A 21,080-nucleotide genomic window follows, 5' to 3' on the forward strand; every position below is an offset into this window, starting at 1 on the left:
GGATAAAGAAAAGGAAAAAAAAAAAAAGGAAAAGATAGAAGATCTCTGAAAACAATACTTAAAAAATTTATCTTGCAAGAAACATCTAGGGTCGGCTTTGAATTTAATAACGTCTGATTGTGGATCGTTACTTTCTAATCACCAATTCTTCCAGAAATTTGTTGGAATTAAAAGAAAATAAAAAAATATTTAGATATTCAGAAATGTATTTCTTTGGTTTGTGGTGGATTGGAAAAAAAAAAACAAAAAACAACAAAAAAATGTTATAGCTCATTCCACACACAAAGTCTTAGATGGTCTGGGCAAAATTATTGGCACATATTTAGAATTGTTAGAAATAATAAAATTTCAAGCAAAGTGATTCTCCATTACTTTGGGCCTGAACTCCTCTGTGGATAGTAGCAGGTGCCTGCAATATAAAAAAAAAAAAAAAAATCACTCCTTAAACGATCTTGAATAGGAAAAAGGACCCATTCTTGTGTCACTGTGTGTACTGCACTGAGCACGGAGAAAACAAAGAAATCCAGAGAATTGTCTGAGACGGTCAGACAGAAGATTATAGCGAAGAATGGACAATCTCAAGGCCACAAATCAATCTACAGCAACCTCGATGCTCTGGTTTCCACAGTTTGTAATCTTGGGATGTTTAAGGCTCATGGCACTGTACCCAACCGCCCAGTCACAGACAACTTGCGTTTTACAGCCCAAGATTGTTCGAATGTTGAACACAATTCAGATTCAAGCTGGCCTTTGGCCACAAGTTATGGCTGTTTCAAGTCACGCCATCCATCGTCCATTCAATGAAAGGAGGTTATATGCTATGACATAGACTGTTTGGGGTTTGCCTAAACACACCAGTTAGAGTTCTTTGATAAATCACATCATACCTATGTTTACAGAAAGCTAAATGAAAGGACAGAACACCTTCCCTACAGTCAAACATGGGGGAGGTTCAGCGATGTTTTGGGGTTGTTGTGCATCATGAAATCTGGATTAACAGGCCATTTTTTTAGGATAATGTTCAAACTCTTCTCAGAGCTGGGTCACTGACAGGTCATGGGCCTTGCACCAAGACAGCCTAAAACCTCTTAAAAAAACACCACAGAATGGTTTAAGACAAGACATTGAACTGTTCTGAAGTGTTCAGCATTGAGTCCAGATCTAAATCCCACCTGTGGAGAGGTCTGCAACGCGGAGGGGGGGGGGGGGGGCATTGGAGAAGGAACCTTCAATGAAGAACTATTGCAAACTTACGTTTTTTCCAACACTTTGATTCTTTTCGTCGAGTAATTTAATTTGTAGAAGACCATACAACACTGTTTTGGGTGGATGAAAAATCAAACTATTCGAAGGCCTCAGGTAGCAGCCTTTATTGTACGATTTAGAAGGGATAGTCCTATGTCTGGCATAACTGGAGAAGACGTCTGGCCGCCAGTGCATGTTAGTAGGTTTTTTTCTCTTGAGGAACAACTTCCATCACTACTTGTAGTTTCATTGTCAGCCGATCTAGAATAATTGAATAAACAAAAACCTATATTTAGCAATGATTTTATTAAAAGATCGCACATATAACATGATAGATGGACTGAATTACCTTCCTCTGACACCCTCAGAGCCAACACTAACTGTATATTGCTTTCGTTGGGGGTGCTACAACTGGCTTTAGCTTATATTACACTACTGTGCAGCTGTGGAAGAACACCCCGAAATGTGTGCAGATTTCTGCAAATAAAAGGGACAATAAAAACGCATTGATGTTTTTAAAGTTGATTGGTGATATGTTCCCACCAAGCTGTTGTTGATCATTACTACATGGCCAAAATTATGTAGACACTCATCCTAATTAGTGTGTTTGCCCGTTTCAACCACATCCGTTGGTAACGGATGCATACAGCTATGCAATAGTCATAATTCAAAATTAGCAGTAGAATTGGGTCGTACGGAAGAGCTCCGTGCCTTAGGATGCCACCTTTCCGCCTGTTATCTTATCCCGTCAACTGTAAGTGCTGCTGGGAAGTGGAAATATCTAAGAGCAACAACATCTCATCCGTGAAGCGGGTAAGCCACAAGCTCACTGAATGGAGACCACTGCGGGATGAAACGCGTTGGTTTAATATTTCCCCTCTATTGCAATACTCACTACCGAGTTCCCAACTGCCTGTGGAAACAATTGGTTCCGAAAAATGGAAATCTTAATACTACAGCATACAATGACATTCTACAGAATTGTGCCCTTTCAACTTTGTTGCAGCAGTTTGGGGAAGACCCTTTCCTGTTTCTGCAAGACACAGTCCCAGAACACAAAGCGAGGTCCACCAAAAGTTGATTTCCAGAGTTTCATGGGGACCAACTTGACTTGGCTGACTGTGAGCTAGACTTTATCGCCCAACATCTGGATCTGACCTCACTAATGCCCTTGTGGCTGAATGGATGCAAATCCCAGCGCCCCAGTTCCGAAATCTTGTGGAAATTCTTCCCAGAAGCGTGGAGGCTGTTATAGAAGCAAAGGGAGACCAACTCCATATTAATGCCTATGGTTTTGGAATGAGATGTTCAGCCATCACGGATGTCCATGTCGTGTATATGACTACCAAAGTCTACTTCTGTGCATTTAAAATATTTTTCTTTTCTTTTGCAAAATATCTATTGGTTTTAACCGTACAGTAAAACCCAACATGCCTGTGCAAAACCTCTCATCAACCCTCCATTTATTACTTTTTTGTTTTCTTTATGAAACTAAAAGCAAAGAAGACAATAAGGCCTCCAACATAATTGGCTAAAGCTAGTAACTATAAATGTACATCATGTCGATGAGCTCAGAAAACTATGGAGATTACATTTCCTACCAAATGCTTAGGAATAGCACAGCACAATGTATATCTTGTCCAGGCTGACAACCCCACACTCTGTGTTGTTGGCCACCGCTTTGTCTTCTGGACCAGACCAAGCCTGGCCAACCTGTGGCTCTCCATTTGTGGTGAAACTACAAGTCCTAGCATGACCTAGCAGCTGGCTATCTACTGACAAAGCATGCTGGGGCTTGTAGTTTCACAACACTCGGCGAGCCATAGGTTGACCAGGTCTGCTGTAGGCTATTGTATTATGGGAAGCTTGTTACATGTCCGTAAGACTGACAGGAGACGTCTGGAAGCAGAAGTAATAGAATAGTAAACCCTACAGGTAACCTTACTAGCGCCATCGCGCAAGCCAGCTAAAATCCTATAATAAGAATATGTTTATACATTCAACCCTTTATATTTAATAAAGTAAAAAAAAGTTGGGATCGAGAGGGATCCTTTCGAAGTAGAAATAAAATCCACTTGGACATTCGCAGTCAATTTAATGTGGTCAGAATGACTACTTACTGAATGTATTTCTCCATCCCTCGGGCACACGTTGCTTATGGATTGTCAGATAATACACTGGTAAACCACTTAAGGTCATGAGGCAGCCAATGCCGGTATTCACTGGATCAGAGTACAGAGACATCCCGGTAATAAATAGACATGTTGTGCTGAACACCAGAGGTATGATTAGTGGAACCTGGAGAAGAGTTGATTAGATTAACATTTCTTTTACTAGGGGCTAGAAATATTAGATTTCTTAAAAATAAACTATTGGTTAAAATAATGGAAATTCATTATCAATTCATTAATACAAAAGAACCACACTTCTGTACTCTACAGTCAGTCCAGCGTTTGTGTTTAGGTTTTTCAGTTAAAGTGAAAAACAGAACCTGTGCAAATATCACCTCTATCCTACCTATAATCTCTAGCAAAGTATAATTTACTGGTAACTCTTCCTGCCAAGTCTCGGTCTACCTTGTTTCCTAGAAAGTGTATCTAATTATCGACTAGATCCGTAGCAAATATCGTGTTCACCTTTAGACCATATGTAAAAGATGGTGGTCCTACCTCAAAGAAGAACTGATTAATTTCCAGTAGCTGCCGCACGCCTATTCAAATAGAACATTCTGTAGAGAAATACCAGTTACCTTAAAGGGTCGAGGGAGATCAGGATATTTCCGGCGATGGATAATTAAGCCAATGGTGACAAGTCCCATGAAGAGCCATCTTGAAAAGCTGTAGAAATTCAAGAGTCCGTAGAGATCACCGATACCAATCATCACGAAGATCAGCGGCAGCTAGAGGAAACATACAGATAATTACATGACCGTCTGAAACGTACATGACACACATGCGTAGCCACCACAAACGTAGGGGATGTTAAGCTGCTGTTTTGAACACAAGTCTCTTGGAATTGAATGGGAATCATGATGTCTCCAATGAGGATTTGGGAATACCTGCTGGTTTGAATTAGTACATGAAGTTAACCTGCCCATAACCTATACATGACTGAATATGGAAAAGCATAAAGAAAACCACATACCATTAATAGTAAGGCAGGAAGCGGAGTATGCCTTCGGATATGGATCATTGAAAACAGGTTAGGCCAGTGCCCTTCTCTGGAGGCAGCAAAGAGCATCCTGGGTAAATGGATATATGGTACATTGGTTAATGACTTCCACAAACAAGGCTAGAAAGGAATAATAAGTGGATACTACTAGAAAGCAAGTTTTGATATTGTATAATGATGAGCAATGTTTTTATGTTGGGTTGAGTAAGGAAACGACCTCATCGAGTGACACTTGTCTGTATAGAACTACATGAATTATGGTAGCATATAGTATCTCAAACTATGGTTACTTCTGTTTAAGATTAGACAGTCAAGAGTGTCTTCAGACTGAAGCGATAAATAAAATAAAATATGTACAATAAAAATCAAAACAGTTTTTTTAATTAACTACAAACTTAATTAATACTTAGATATAAAATAGTCCAGTCACCAGTAGGCAACCTAATTGTCTCATAAACCTTTTAGGTGGTCTATTGGTTAAAGCAGGAACTACTACCAAAAGAGAACACTTGAACAAACAAAGTTTACAGAGCACTTTGAGAGTAGAGTTTTCCATACAGTTGGTTCTTATGTTAAAGCTGAAGACCAGCCTTGTGAACACTTTATTTTTGGAGGTTAAACATGTATTACTACTGTATGTGTAATTGTTTGCTAGATACCTTTTCAGAGAGTGCTGCTTAATGTTCTGGGTTACAGAGAAGAACCTCTCCATGGCTCTATCTATGTAACTCATGCCATTTGTAACATCCACCCCCTATGAATGTTCTCAACGCGTTTTACAAAGAGTGACTACGGTGATGTCTGAGAGTTGGACATCATCAATTGATAATAGACTCTACAGTGGTAGCTGAGAGCATTTTTCATCATCACCACCAGAACATCAGACGGTGGAATTTCTCATAGACAAACGATGTTCTAGCCTCCAATAAAGCTCTAGACATTGTAAAATCTGGGTGGGGTACAATAGTGCGAACAACAAAATGCCGATAACACTTACCCCATCATGGTCATTGCAAAGCTGTCATTCCTGACAGACTGGTAATCCGACTCTTTGAAAAAAGTGACCTCCAACAATTGCGCCAGCTGTACAATGTTTTTTACAAAGGCTACATCGCACAGCCGGTGCCTCCTTGCATTGTCCCCTTAACAGCATGAATAATTGTGTCTCCATTGAAAGTGACGTTCATCTGTGGTGCTGAGATGTTGGTTGGTCGCAATTGTTGGAGGTCACTTTTTCAAACAGCAAACCGAAGGGGGGTGGTGGGGTTTCCTAGTGCCTGGATACCCCCATCCAAGCCTGGGGCACTGTATAATTGAGGTGGACCCTGCTTCCGCTTCACACAGCTCTGCTAGAAAAGGGAGAGCTGTGTGTACCTAACAGTAGTGCACATAGCATTGCCCATGTATATTATGAGGATAGGAAGAGATGGAGAGCAGCCAAGCACTGTCTAAAATTATAGCCACGCCCCCATGCATGCTGGTCACGCCCACTGGTGGTGTGGTGTGGAAACCCCCCTCTACAAATCCTGCGTTGGCCCCTGGTCAGGATTACCACTCTGTCGGGAATGACAGCTTTGCGATGACCATGTCGGGGTAAGTGTCATTGGCATTTTGTTAATCGTTATGATAACTACCACCGGTAGAATCTATGTAAAAGGACATTAGTGCTATTTTGGTGACACCACACTCAGCTGGGCATGTATTTTGGTGTTTTACAGATTCCAGCAATGGTATGTAGCTTTAATAAAGCTAATTCTATATCTTTGTTTTAGTTTTAAGTTTATAAGAACTTGAGGTCATGTATCTCTTGTAATGCTCATAACTAGTAGGATGTGATTCACACAGACAGACCCAGGTCCAACTACAGGTTCGTCAATTCTCATAATTTAGGTTTGTTTTCCCCTTTACGCCATGCAAACTACAGTGCTTCAGACATCCAAAAATGTGAGAAAAAATAGCTCAATACTTTATATCTGTGAGGGTTTTGCCCACATGTTGTAGTCTAGGTAATGATGCTTTAAGAGAAGAAAGTTTTTTATGTTCTATATAAAAAAGAAGAAAATACTAGAATTATCGATGTGAACATAATGTGCTATTATGCGTTATTATCTTAATGTGGGGGGGGGGGATATTATAAAAGTATATTTTATTTGTTCCAATAAAGAATTGGTGATATCTGAACCCCACGCCATGAACTATTACAAAACAAAGATGTTCAAATAAAAAAGGAGACTTATTATTGGATTAGAGGTTCAGTACCTGGAGGATGCAAAAATTCCACCGTTTACAGCGCCAAAACAGGACATCGCCACCAGTATCGAGATGACGAACGAGACTTGTGTCAGAGTTTTATCAGCGAAGCTCTTCCATCAAGACAGGAATATTGTAGCAACAGAAGTTGAGAGAATCAAGTACAAATAGAAACACATTGTCCTAACTCCAATTTCTTACAATAAAAAAAACTCATTTACTAAGCACAAAATGGCCAGAAAAAGTCACGGAAACCTCTTTGTTAGTTTGCATCAGTCTATGGGAGGCGTTTGGAGTGAGTGTGCCCCTTGGGAAGTATAGTTGGCAGTGGAGCAGTGCATAATAATGTTTTAATTTGTGGAGAGAGATTTTTGAAATGATATAAAGGAGACGCATTTCACCTTGCAGTTTGGCAGAGAAACATATTTCTGGGCCCATTGCCCAATGTTAAAGCTTCAAAACACAAAAAAGTGCTACATGTAATATAAACCATACAGCTGGAGGTGTTCCCCATAGCAACCAATCAGATTCCAGCTATCATTTATCTAGTACATTGTAGAAAATGAGAGCTAGAATCTGATTGGTTGCTAGGGACAACTCCTCCACTTTTGGTTTTTATAGGTTTTAGCAAATCTACGCCTAAGTCTGGTCTTGAGGGGGATTTCAGGCACATTCACTTGGCTATTAATAGGTTAATATTGCTGAGTGGCTGCTATATGTTATCCAGTGCTGTGATTGGATGAGGCTGGATATACTCAAGCGGTTTTTGTTGATTGTTCCTGATGTCTGGAGTGATGTCACACATAAACCAGGGAACGGAGGTGGCGAATGAGGGAACAGAGTCGGATGGTGAAGGTGGGCAGTTTTGACTGCAATGAGGTATGGGAGGTGGGAAATAACATCAATATAAATAAATATACATAAAAACTATGCGATATAATTAACAACTGTTGTGTTTCTGGGAGCCAGTGGAGTGTTGGAGGAGTGTGGTGGGTAGAAGTAGCTTGTGGGTGTACGGTTAACTTTAAGACAGAGGCAAGCGCGATAATGGGCACGGGGCAAGCAGGAGACAAAAGGTGAAAACAAAGAATGAGGAGGGGAAGGAAAAGAGAAAAGAAAATGATGAAAAAGAAGCGAAAGGGAGAACAGGAAAAAAGGAGGGAATGATCGAGGTAGAGTGTGAAAGGGAGTGTTGGCAGACAGGTATATGGTAGTCCGGAAGGTGAGAGATGCAGGGTATGATAGTGAGTATAGGGTGGATGGTGGGTGTGATGGTGAAGAAAATGTATAGGTGGAAAGTACTATATTTGAAAATATCATTCTTTCACTGTTCTTCCTTCTGTCCATCTTCTTCACAATCCTACTCCATTCCCTCACTTATCAGCTACGGATCCCTGGTTTATACATGGTACCACTCAGAATATTGAGATCCAGCACATCCCCGAGGCACGCCATAACTACGGACAGATCTATTCTTCTAGGTTTACGAGATGGCACACAAACCATCTCCTACTAAAAGTTTTGTTGGTTACATGTGGAATCGCATTAGATGGCCGCCTACAATACAGGGAATACGATAGAGAACATTGTGTGAGAGCCAATTTTTAGAACACCATTCACCTACCGAAAAAAAATCTGCCTATTTGAAGTGTACCTATTGTCTACTCACAATGGAGGCCGCTCTTTTGTAGGATGAACCAATATTCGTCAGCAGGCAGTCTAACAACTAACTAGGAACTTCTAGTATCATGGATCAGTGATGTCAATGGTTTCTAGCGAACTGCCAAGCCGAAAATTGATTCAGTCCACAACATGGCCACCGTCGCAGTGTGTGTGGGGTGAGGGAGGACTTCAAATGTGACACTGAACTTTTTCGGGTACTTTTGGCACTAAAGTGAAGCCTATACTCACCATGGCCACGGCTTGAGAGGTCAGGACTTCATTGGGCGTAAGGATGGCGTAATAGGAGACGTTAGTGAGAAGGTAGCAGATTGTGACAACGATGAGGGAGACGATCACGGTGATGGGGATATTCCTGGGAACAAAAACACGGGCACACAGAAGTAATTGAATATATATCCAAGTGGGACCTTCTCAGTGATCAACAGCTACGATATCCGTGAGCTTCTGCAAGTTGTGAGAAGAGGAATTTTGTGGCTCTGAATAACAGGAGAAATGCAAGTCTGACTTACCGCTCAGGATTTACCATTTCTTCAGTGACAAAAGTAATGTAAAACCTGGAATGTAAAACAAAAGTCAAATTGACTAAAACTTGAATTCACAACTCCCATCATACTGACGATTGATTTTTTTTTTTTACATTTATGGGTTAAAGAGTTTTGGCTGCCTATACACAAAAGACATTTTATGGATTAAATTTTTGTGGCATCGTGGCCAACATTGCTGCTTCTCAGCACTGGGGCCATGTGTGTAGTTTGCGTGTTCCCTCCTGTGTTTGTTTGGATTTCAAAGGGTGTCAAGAAATAAGCAAGTCTGCCTTGATGATATGAAGGAATTAGTGAGAAGGACAGAAGAAAGCCAGAAAAAAACCTCAATATATTTAGTAAATATTGCAGTAAGGCGCGTGTAAGCCAGTCGACTAAAGTCAACTGAGGGTGGAAAACATTTTAATATCAAAAATATATCCAAAAGCAAAGTGTAGCCCAGAGGGCGCTGTTATAAAACCGTCAGTGTGGGCTGGGGAGCCGTATAGACGGACAGCCTAGAATAAAGCGTCGGCCTCTTGCAAGTGATTTGCTCTTTTCTCAGCTTCATCATGAATGACTTTGTGAGTTGTTCTGGTGAAGGTTTGGCACAGTGATTCCTCTGCTGTAAATGGGACACTGGGCTATCTCAGGTGAGACTGCACACAGCGGGGTGGGAGTACTGACCGGCAAGACCACTATCCAATTCTGCCATGTACATGGGTGGCCAAATTGGACAAGATCTGTTCAGCACTGGGGCTCAGCATCTTCATCACTACCGATCACGTAGATGCTAGTGGTTATCTGACACATGTATGTGGCAGGTAAAACATGCTTGACAGTAACCAGATTGATTTTAAATCAGATTATTACCGGGCATCACATTAGTTTGGAGGTCACAAGCGCCAAATTTAGCCTCTTTCTCTCAAAGCTTTATATGATGCAGCTGCCACTTGGTGACTAGTGGTTTGGTGATTATAGGCAACTACAGAAACCTGATTTGGACTCTACAACAGGGTTCTCTCTAGGATTTTGGCACCTTTGCTTATCCCACACATGTTCCACACCGGCTATCTCCCTGCAGTCAACTTTTGCTCTAGGATCTGCTCTTATTTGGCTGAACTTGCTAACACACGAAAGATAGAGAAGAGCGACCTACCAGCCTCCGAAGGCAAACATCCCAGAGTAAAATGCCAGGGGAATTTTGTCGAGAGCCAGAGAAGTTGTATGAAAAGCATCTTGGAAGTTCTCTGTGTGTCCTGTAAAATACAATATAAACCTCGGAATGCTCTGTCTATTGAGCATAACGCCAACAATCTTATTCGTCCAGTACGTCAAGAATTCATTTGAAGTTAAAGATAACGACACATCTTCTGTTACCATGTATGAACTTGGTTTACACTGCAATATCTGTGGCGTAGATTTACCTGTAGAGTTCTCTCTCTAGGGAACAGAATACATCAACCAATTCTTGTACAATGACTCATCTTACTATTATTCCAAAGGTAAGAAAGTCTTGTCTACACAAGGGGATTTACCAGGTGTCCATATGCCCAGTGCGGATCCAGGGGTCCCGGTGCTAAGAGGCTGCAACTCTCCATTCACTATAAAGCACTGATGTTTCTTAACCAGACTGAAGTGATGCAGGCAGCTGGCTTTAGAATGTAAGTTCTTCTGGGCAGGCAATCTTATTTCACTTAGTTACTGCTACACTTGCTCTTGTCTGTATCTTATAATTGTGTAAAATTGCAAAGTATATCGGTGATGTTATATAAATAAGTTATACATAAAACATATCAAAACAAAACATGCCAATCTTTATAATTATTTGACATTGTTTTAATTATTTTACATACCGGCTGCTAACGCCATCATTCCAGGTACTATAATCATTCCAATAGCCACTAGTTTCAGAACTGTAAAAGCGGTCTGGAGGTTTGCGGACCAGCTGACGCTCCAGCAATTCAGAGCGATGATGAACGCTAGCGAGAAGAAAAGGCTGTGTCAGGCGGCTGTATCTGGCTGTTTACAGTATCCCTGTCACATACACACAGTGGGGGCGGCCATTTTGTAGACTGAACCAATATTCCTGTGAATGTAGCCTATCAATTCAATAGGAACTAGTGACGTCACCCAGGCAGGAGGTGCTGGTATTCATGAGAATGCCTTATTGAAATATGTTATCATAAAGGTTGTTTCAGTCTGCAGAGTGGCTGCCTCTAATTGTACGCAGGTGAAGGGTGCACTTGATAAATACTGATATAACAATAATTTGTACATGACTAACCAATTCCGAGGGAGCTGACGAGTTTGACGACGATGTCCGGTGCATTGCAGGGCACAAAAAGGGGCTCTATTAAGTACCGTCCGAATGCTAAACAGACAACAGCGATGTTTGCTGGCCTGGAAACACATACAAAAAGTTGGATATTTACCCCACTCCTTCATGGTTTGCAATCTCTATATAAAATATGCCCATAGATCATACTTGCTGACTCTCCCTGAATGTCAGGGAGACTCCCTGAAACAGGGGTGATCTCCCTCACTCCCTGAAGAGTCTGGCATTCTCCCTGATGCTGAGCCAGTACAAGACGTGGTTGGCTTCGCCTTCTGTGGCATGATAACACAGTTCAGAAATTGTGTCCTATGTCCATGTATTGATGCCTATGGAGGTGGCCATTTTCATGGAGACCAAAATTTAATCAAAGACTGACAGGTAAGACAACATGACTTCAGTAATGGAGACAGAAATGTAAAAGACACTTCAGTCTCTAGAGATTCATTAGCTGCTTTTCTTGAATGCATAGTTGCCTACTCTCCCGGAATGTCTGGGAGACTCACGCTTTTCTGGGAGACCTTCTGGGAGAGCTGGGCAACATCCTGGTTCTCGTCCCCAAAATAGATAAGTGGTGGGGGAAGGCCTGATGACACAAATATTGCGTTGACAAGCCCAGCCCCCGCACGCCCACCTCCCCTGGGATCTCCCTGAAGCCAAAAAGTTTGCAAATATGCCATAGTGTTGTTGGTCTATCAGTGTGGAACTGTCATAAATCATCTATTTATCATTGGTACCATCGGTGATAGAGGGGGTAAATTTATCAATCCTTCTAAAAAGGAAAAGTGGAGGCGTTGCCTGTAGCGACCAATCAGATTCTGACTATCAGTTATTTAGAATGCAGTAGATAAATGACAGCTAGAATCTGGTTGCTATGGGCAACACCTCCACGTTTCCGTTTTAGAAGGTTTGATAAGTCCACCTCACCTATGAGTCTTGTCCAGCTAAGTGCTGTAGATGTCTGACTACAGAGAACTTTGTAATATTTATTTCCATATAAATCAGACTCCTCATTGACTTAGATGAAGAGGATTAACAGGAATAAATTCTTATATTTACCACCTGGTGCACTCAAACAGATGCAATGTGGTGACCTAAATAGGCTGAACAAATTTCATGTCCAAGACATACTCTCCACAGTCTTTGAGACTCTCCCAAGGGCATAAAGGGTGTGGCCTAATGGATTGGGGGTGGTCCCTGCTAAATGGGGGCGTGGCATGGAGGCTCATATAACAAAGTATTATCTCCAAATTGTATATCTTGAGATGTCGGACAGAGTGCACTCGGGTGTCCCAGTTTTCTGTTGGGAGGAGATCTACATGTGCATCTCTTGTCTTACATATGCTGGAAACATAACACGTATGTCTGTTGGTGTGAAGAGAATACCGTTACCGGATCATGACAAATTCTGCCCATAGTCTCAGGAAGGCGGGAAGAGGCCCAAGTGTCTCCAACAAATAGATGTAATGCCCACCAGACTTCCTGATAGTTGTGCCAAGGTCTGCGTATGACAAGGCTCCTGAAACACAAACAGAGGATAAACTGAGATCCTATCCCTTGGTACTCACAGCATCTATCCTACTCCCTATTACATACTATACATGGTTCCCTATATACCACACTGCCCTGTGATATCATACGCTGGTCCTTAGATTACACACTGCTCTGTGATATCATACGCTGGTCCTTATATTACATACTGCTCTGTGATATCATACGCTGGTCCTTAGATTACATACTGCCCTGTGATATCATACACTGGTCTTTAGATTACATACTGCTCTGTGATATCATACGCTGGTCCTTAGATCACACACTGCTCTGTGATATCATACACTGGTCTTTAGATTACATACTGCTCTGTGATATCATACGCTGGTAATTATATTACACACTGCTCTGTGATATCATACGCTGGTCCTTAGATTACATACTGCTCTGTGATATCATACGCTGGTCCTTATATTACACACTGCTCTGTGATATCATATGCTGGTCCTTAGATTACATACTGCTCTGTGATATCATATACTGGACCTTAGATTACACACTGCTCTGTGATATCATACGCTGGTCCTTAGATTACATACTGCTCTGTGATATCATACACTGGTCCTTAGATTACACACTGCTCTGTGATATCATACGCTGGTCCTTAGAGTACATACTGCCCTGTGATATCATACACTGGTCCTTAGATTACACACTGCCCTGTGATATCATACGCTGGTCCTTATATTACATACTGCTCTGTGATATCATACGCTGGTCCTTATATTACACACTGCTCTGTGATATCATACGCTGGTCCTTAGATTACATACTGCTCTGTGATATCATATACTGGTCCTTATATTACACACTGCCCTGTGATATCATACGCTGGTCCTTATATTACACACTGCTCTGTGATATCATACGCTGGTCCTTAGATTACATACTGCTCTGTGATATCATACGCTGGTCCTTATATTACACACTGCTCTGTGATATCATATGCTGGTCCTTAGATTACATACTGCTCTGTGATATCATACACTGGTCCTTAGATTACACACTGCTCTGTGATATCATACGCTGGTCCTTAGAGTACATACTGCCCTGTGATATCATACACTGGTCCTTAGATTACACACTGCCCTGTGATATCATACGATGGTCCTTATATTACATACTGCTCTGTGATATCATACGCTGGTCCTTATATTACACACTGCTCTGTGATATCATACGCTGGTCCTTAGATTACACACTGCCCTGTGATATCATACACTGGTCCTTAGATTACATAGTGCCCTGTGATATCATACGCTGGTCCTTAGATTACACACTGCTCTGTGACATCATACACTGGTCCTTAGATTACACACTGCTCTGTGATATCATACGCTGGTCCTTAGATTACACACTGCTCTGTGATATCATACGCTGGTCCTTAGATAACATACTGCTCTGTGATATCATACGCTGGTCCTTAGATTACATACTGCTCTGTGATATCATACGCTGGTCCTTAGAGTACATACTGCCCTGTGATATCATACGCTGGTCCTTAGATTACACACTGCTCTGTGATATCATACGCTGGTCCTTAGATTACACACTGCTCTGTGATATCATACGCTGGTCCTTAGATTACATACTGCTCTGTGATATCATACGCTGGTCCTTAGATTACACACTGCCCTGTGATATCATACGCTGGTCCTTAGATTACATACTGCTCTGTGATATCATACGCTGGTCCTTAGATTACACACTGCTCTGTGATATCATACGCTGGTCCTTAGATTACACACTGCTCTGTGATATCATACGCTGGTCCTTAGATTACACACTGCTCTGTGATATCATACGCTGGTCCTTAGATTACACACTGCCCTGTGATATCATACGCTGGTCCTTAGATTACATAGTGCTCTGTGATATCATACGCTGGTCCTTATATTACATAGTGCTCTGTGATATCATACGCTGGTCCTTATATTACACACTGCTCTGTGATATCATACGCTGGTCCTTAGATTACACACTGCCCTGTGATATCATACGCTGGTCCTTATATTACACACTGCTCTGTGATATCATACGCTGGTCCTTAGATTACACACTGCTCTGTGATATCATACGCTGGTCCTTAGATTACATAGTGCTCTGTGATATCATACGCTGGTCCTTAGATTACACACTGCTCTGTGATATCATACGCTGGTCCTTAGATTACATACTGCTCTGTGATATCATACGCTGGTCCTTAGATTACACACTGCTCTGTGATATCATACACTGGTCCTTAGATTACATACTGCTCTGTGATATCATACGCTGGTCCTTAGATTACACACTGCTCTGTGATATCATACGCTGGTCCTTAGATTACACACTGCTCTGTGATATCATACGCTGGTCCTTAGATTACACACTGCTCTGTGATATCATACGCTGGTCCTTAGATTACACACTGCTCTGTGATATCATACTCTGGTCCTTAGATTACACACTGCCCTGTGATATCATACGCTGGTCCTTAGATTACACACTGCTCTGTGATATCATACTCTGGTCCTTAGATTACATACTGCCCTGTGATATCATACGCTGGTCCTTAGATTACACACTGCTCTGTGATATCATACGCTGGTCCTTAGATTACATACTGCTCTGTGATATCATACGCTGGTCCTTAGATTACATACTGCTCTGTGATATCATACACTGGTCCTTAGATTACACACTGCTCTGTGATATCATACGCTGGTCCTTAGATTACATACTGCTCTGTGATATCATACACTGGTCCTTAGATTACATACTGCCCTGTGATATCATACGCTGGTCCTTAGATTACATACTGCCCTGTGATATCATACGCTGGTCCTTAGATTACATACTGCCCTGTGATATCATACGCTGGTCCTTAGATTACACACTGCTCTGTGATATCATACGCTGGTCCTTAGATTACACACTGCCCTGTGATATCATACGCTGGTCCTTAGATTACACACTGCTCTGTCATATCATACGCTGGTCCTTAGATTACACACTGCTCTGTGATATCATACGCTGGTCCTTAGATCACCTAGTGCTCTGTCATATCATACGCTGGTCCTTAGATTACACACTGCTCTGTGATATCATACGCTGGTCCTTAGATTACACACTGCTCTGTGATATCATACGCTGGTCCTTAGATTACACACTGCTCTGTGATATCATACGCTGGTCCTTAGATTACACACTGCTCTGTGATATCATACGCTGGTCCTTAGATTATATACTGCTCTGTGATATCATACGCTGGTCCTTATATTACACACTGCCCTGTGATATCATACGCTGGTCCTTACATTACACACTACCCTGTGATATCATACACTGGTCCTTAGATTACATAGTGCCCTGTGATATCATACGCTGGTCCTTAGATTACATAGTGCTCTGTGATATCATACGCTGGTCCTTAGATTACATACTGCTCTCTGATATCATACGCTGGTCCTTAGATTACATACTGCTCTCTGATATCATACGCTGGTCCTTAGATTACATACTGCCCTGTGATATCATACGCTGGTCCTTAGATTACATACTGCTCTGTGATATCATACGCTGGTCCTTAGAGTACATACTGCCCTGTGATATCATACGCTGGTCCTTAGATTACACACTGCTCTGTGATATCATACGCTGGTCCTTAGATTACACACTGCTCTGTGATATCATACGCTGGTCCTTAGATTACATACTGCTCTGTGATATCATACGCTGGTCCTTAGATTACACACTGCCCTGTGATATCATACGCTGGTCCTTAGATTACATACTGCTCTGTGATATCATACGCTGGTCCTTAGATTACACACTGCTCTGTGATATCATACGCTGGTCCTTAGATTACACACTGCTCTGTGATATCATACGCTGGTCCTTAGATTACACACTGCTCTGTGATATCATACGCTGGTCCTTAGATTACACACTGCCCTGTGATATCATACGCTGGTCCTTAGATTACATAGTGCTCTGTGATATCATACGCTGGTCCTTATATTACATAGTGCTCTGTGATATCATACGCTGGTCCTTATATTACACACTGCTCTGTGATATCATACGCTGGTCCTTAGATTACACACTGCTCTGTGATATCATACGCTGGTCCTTATATTACACACTGCTCTGTGATATCATACGCTGGTCCTTAGATTACACACTGCTCTGTGATATCATACGCTGGTCCTTAGATTACATAGTGCTCTGTGATATCATACGCTGGTCCTTAGATTACACACTGCTCTGTGATATCATACGCTGGTCCTTAGATTACATACTGCTCTGTGATATCATACACTGGTCCTTAGATTACATACTGCTCTGTGATATCATACGCTGGTCCTTAGATTACACACTGCTCTGTGATATCATACGCTGGTCCTTAGATTACATACTGCTCTGTGATATCATACGCTGGTCCTTAGATTACACACTGCTCTGTGATATCATACGCTGGTCCTTAGATTACACACTGCTCTGTGATATCATACGCTGGTCCTTAGATTACACACTGCTCTGTGATATCATACGCTGGTCCTTAGATTACACACTGCTCTGTGATATCATACGCTGGTCCTTAGATTACACACTGCTCTGTGATATCATACTCTGGTCCTTATATTACACACTGCCCTGTGATATCATACGCTGGTCCTTAGATTACACACTGCTCTGTGATATCATACACTGGTCCTTAGATTACATAGTGCCCTGTGATATCATACGCTGGTCCTTAGATTACATAGTGCTCTGTGATATCATACGCTGGTCCTTAGATTACATACTGCTCTCTGATATCATACGCTGGTCCTTAGATTACATACTGCTCTCTGATATCATACGCTGGTCCTTAGATTACATACTGCCCTGTGATATCATACGCTGGTCCTTAGATTACATACTGCTCTGTGATATCATACGCTGGTGCTTAGATTACACACTGCTCTGTGATATCATATGCTGGTCCTTAGATTACATACTGCTCTGTGATATCATACGCTGGTCCTTAGATTACATACTGCTCTGTGATATCATACGCTGGTCCTTAGATTACACACTGCTCTGTGATATCATACACTGGTCCTTAGATTACACACTGCTCTGTGATATCATACGCTGGTGCTTAGATTACATACTGCTCTGTGTTATCATACGCTGGTCCTTAGATTACATATTTCTCTGTGATATCATACGCTGGTCCTTAGATTACATACTGCTCTGTGATATCATACGCTGGTCCTTAGATTACATACTGCTCTGTGATATCATACGCTGGTCCTTAGATTACATACTGCTCTGTGATATCATACGCTGGTCCTTAGATTACACACTGCTCTGTGATATCATACACTGGTCCTTAGATTACACACTGCTCTGTGATATCATACGCTGGTGCTTAGATTACACACTGCTCTGTGATATCATATGCTGGTCCTTAGATTACACACTGCTCTGTGATATCATATACTGGTCCTTAGATTACACACTGCTCTGTGTTATCATACGCTGGTACTTAGATTACACATTGCTCTGTGATATCATACGCTGGTCCTTAGATTACATACTGCTCTGTGATATCATACGCTGGTCCTTAGATTACACACTGCCCTGTGATATCATACGCTGGTCCTTAGATTACACACTGCCCTGTGATATCATACGCTGGTCCTTAGATTACACACTGCTCTGTGATATCATACGCTGGTCCTTAGATTACACACTGCTCTGTGATATCATACGCTGGTCCTTAGATTACACACTGCCCTGTGATATCATACGCTGGTCCTTAGATTACATACTGCTCTGTGATATCATACTCTGGTCCTTAGATTACATACTGCTCTGTGATATCATACGCTGGTCCTTAGATTACATACTGCCCTGTGATATCATACGCTGGTCCTTAGATTACATACTGCTCTGTCATATCATACGCTGGTCCTTAGATTACACACTGCTCTGTGATATCATACGCTGGTCCTTAGATTACATACTGCTCTGTGATATCATACGCTGGTCCTTAGATTACACACTGCTCTGTGATATCATACGCTGGTCCTTAGATTACATACTGCTCTGTGTTATCATACGCTGGTCCTTAGATTACATATTTCTCTGTGATATCATACACTGGTCCTTAGATTACATACTGCTCTGTGATATCGAACGCTGGTCCTTAGATTACACACTGCTCTGTGATATCATACGCTGGTCCTTAGATTACACACTGCTCTGTGATATCATACGCTGGTCCTTAGATTACACACTGCTCTGTGATATCATACGCTGGTCCTTAGATTACACACTGCCCTGTGATATCATACACTGGTCCTTAGATTACACACTGCCCTGTGATATCATACACTGGTCCTTAGATTACACACTGCCCTGTGATATCATACGCTGGTCCTTAGATTACATATTTCTCTGTGATATCATATGCTGGTCCTTAGATTACACACTGCTCTGTGATATCATACGCTGGTCCTTAGATTACATACTGCCCTGTGATATCATACGCTGGTCCTTAGATTACACACTGCCCTGTCATATCATAAGCTGGTCCTTAGATTACACACTGCTCTGTGATATCATACGCTGGTCCTTAGATTACATACTGCTCTGTGATATCATACGCTGGTCCTTAGATTACATACTGCCCTGTCATATCATAAACTGGTCCTTAGATTACACACTGCTCTGTGATATCATATACTGGTCCTTACATTACATACGGCCCTGTGATAACATACACTGTTCCCAACATTACATACTGTTCTGTCATACCATATGTTGTGTCTTACATTAAGTAACACTCTGTGATACCATATTATTGTTACTATTTCTAAAAATAATATTAAACAATGGCATAAAGTAGAGTAATAGAACATAAAGAATAGTACATAAAATGTACAGAGTCAACAAGTAAAACGCAGGACATTCAAGAAGCATAAAAGCAATAATACAGAACATGAAGCATAATAGCCTACATTAGATGTAATTAGCAATGTACAAAACAAAGCATATAGCAGACCATGCATGAGTCATAAGACAAGGACGTACAAGTGAATGAGGTGGGAGCAGACAGGAGGAACGAGGACCTTGCGTAAGAACATTAGAATTTAATGGGGAGGGGTGAGGCTTAGACAAAAGAGGGGGTTTACATGGAGTGAAGATGTGTGATGAGGTAGTTGGGCCAGTCTGAGTGGGATTAGTTGGAAGTCTAGTGGGTTTTGAAAGGATCATTTCAAACTTTGTGAGCTAGTGGAGTTTGTGATTGTGTGGACGTGTATTTCAGAGGTGGGGAGCAGCATGGGAAAGATCGTTAGGATTGCAGTGGGATGTGGTTTATCACAAGACAGTTGTGGCGCCAATTATTGGTAGAGCCGAGAGGCAGGAAGAGTGTGAAGTGAGATGAGGTCAGATTTGTGTGTGTGAGTGGCTGGAGGCTTTGTAGGGGAGGATGAGATGTTTGAATTGGATTCTGCAGGGAACAGGGAGCCAGTGTAGGGATTGGCAGAGTGGGGAAGCAGAAGTGGAATGGTGAGAGGGGAAATTCAGTCCTGCCATGGCTTCAGGGGCAGGTGGACATCTGCCCCTCCGGGCCAGTCCAATACAGAGCTACCTTGGGCTGGCTCACTGGGCCACCTACATTTTTTTTCCTTTAAAATGATCCAAATAGGCTGCTGAGTCAAGTCTTGTGCCCCGGGATAAAATTTACCAGCCCGCCCCTACATGGCTTTGAGGATAGATTGAAGTGGGGAGAGACCAGTGATAGGGAGATCAGAAACAAGGTTACAGTAGCCAAGGTGGGAGGTAATGAGAGTTTTGGTTGCGACAAAGGTGAGAAAGGGTCATATGCTGACAAAATTTCAAAGTTGGAAGTGGGATGCCTGAAACATATAACTCTATATATGGGGAGCAAAGGAGAGAGTGGAACCACGGATGATGGGACATCCATGAGAAAATGGCAGAGACACAGCTGGATACCCAAGAAAGTAGAGAAGGGGAGAGGTCGGGGAAAAGAGGTAGATTTTGGTGTCACCAGCATCGAGGTGGTGCTGAAGACTGAAGGATTTAATCAGTTCTCTAAGGTAGGAGGTGCACAATGAGATGAGCAGAGGGCCCAGGATGGAACCTTGTAGGAACACAACTTGTAGATGAGAGGAGGGGAGGAAGAGCTAGTGATAGTGACAGAAAAGAAGCAGTTGGAGAGTTAGGACGTGAACCTGGAAATAACAGAGCAATGAATATCAATGGAGTGAAGGATGTGCAGATGGAGAGGTGGTCTTCATTGTCGAAAGTCTTAGAGAGGTCAA

General features: G+C 41.9%; 1 protein-coding gene across 1 annotated transcript in view; it reads right to left on the reverse strand.

Annotated features, from left to right (window-relative positions):
* Positions 1-1,219: 1,219 nt before the first annotated feature.
* LOC142153108 (cystine/glutamate transporter-like) overlaps positions 1,220-21,080 on the reverse strand; it is a 32,176-nt gene continuing 12,315 nt past the window's right edge. The window contains exons 2-12 of the mRNA XM_075210384.1: positions 12,598-12,724; positions 11,158-11,273; positions 10,727-10,852; positions 10,030-10,129; positions 8,859-8,903; positions 8,578-8,701; positions 6,676-6,779; positions 4,390-4,486; positions 3,995-4,144; positions 3,366-3,543; positions 1,220-1,506 (exon numbers count right to left, since the gene is read on the reverse strand). Coding sequence (XP_075066485.1) covers positions 1,442-1,506; positions 3,366-3,543; positions 3,995-4,144; positions 4,390-4,486; positions 6,676-6,779; positions 8,578-8,701; positions 8,859-8,903; positions 10,030-10,129; positions 10,727-10,852; positions 11,158-11,273; positions 12,598-12,724 — 1,232 coding nt within the window. The 3' untranslated portion in view covers positions 1,220-1,441. The remainder of the gene's footprint in view (positions 1,507-3,365; positions 3,544-3,994; positions 4,145-4,389; positions 4,487-6,675; positions 6,780-8,577; positions 8,702-8,858; positions 8,904-10,029; positions 10,130-10,726; positions 10,853-11,157; positions 11,274-12,597; positions 12,725-21,080) is intronic.

This window comes from Mixophyes fleayi, chromosome 4 (genome assembly GCF_038048845.1).
Source record: "Mixophyes fleayi isolate aMixFle1 chromosome 4, aMixFle1.hap1, whole genome shotgun sequence".
In the NCBI taxonomy this organism is placed as follows: Eukaryota; Metazoa; Chordata; class Amphibia; order Anura; family Limnodynastidae; genus Mixophyes; species Mixophyes fleayi.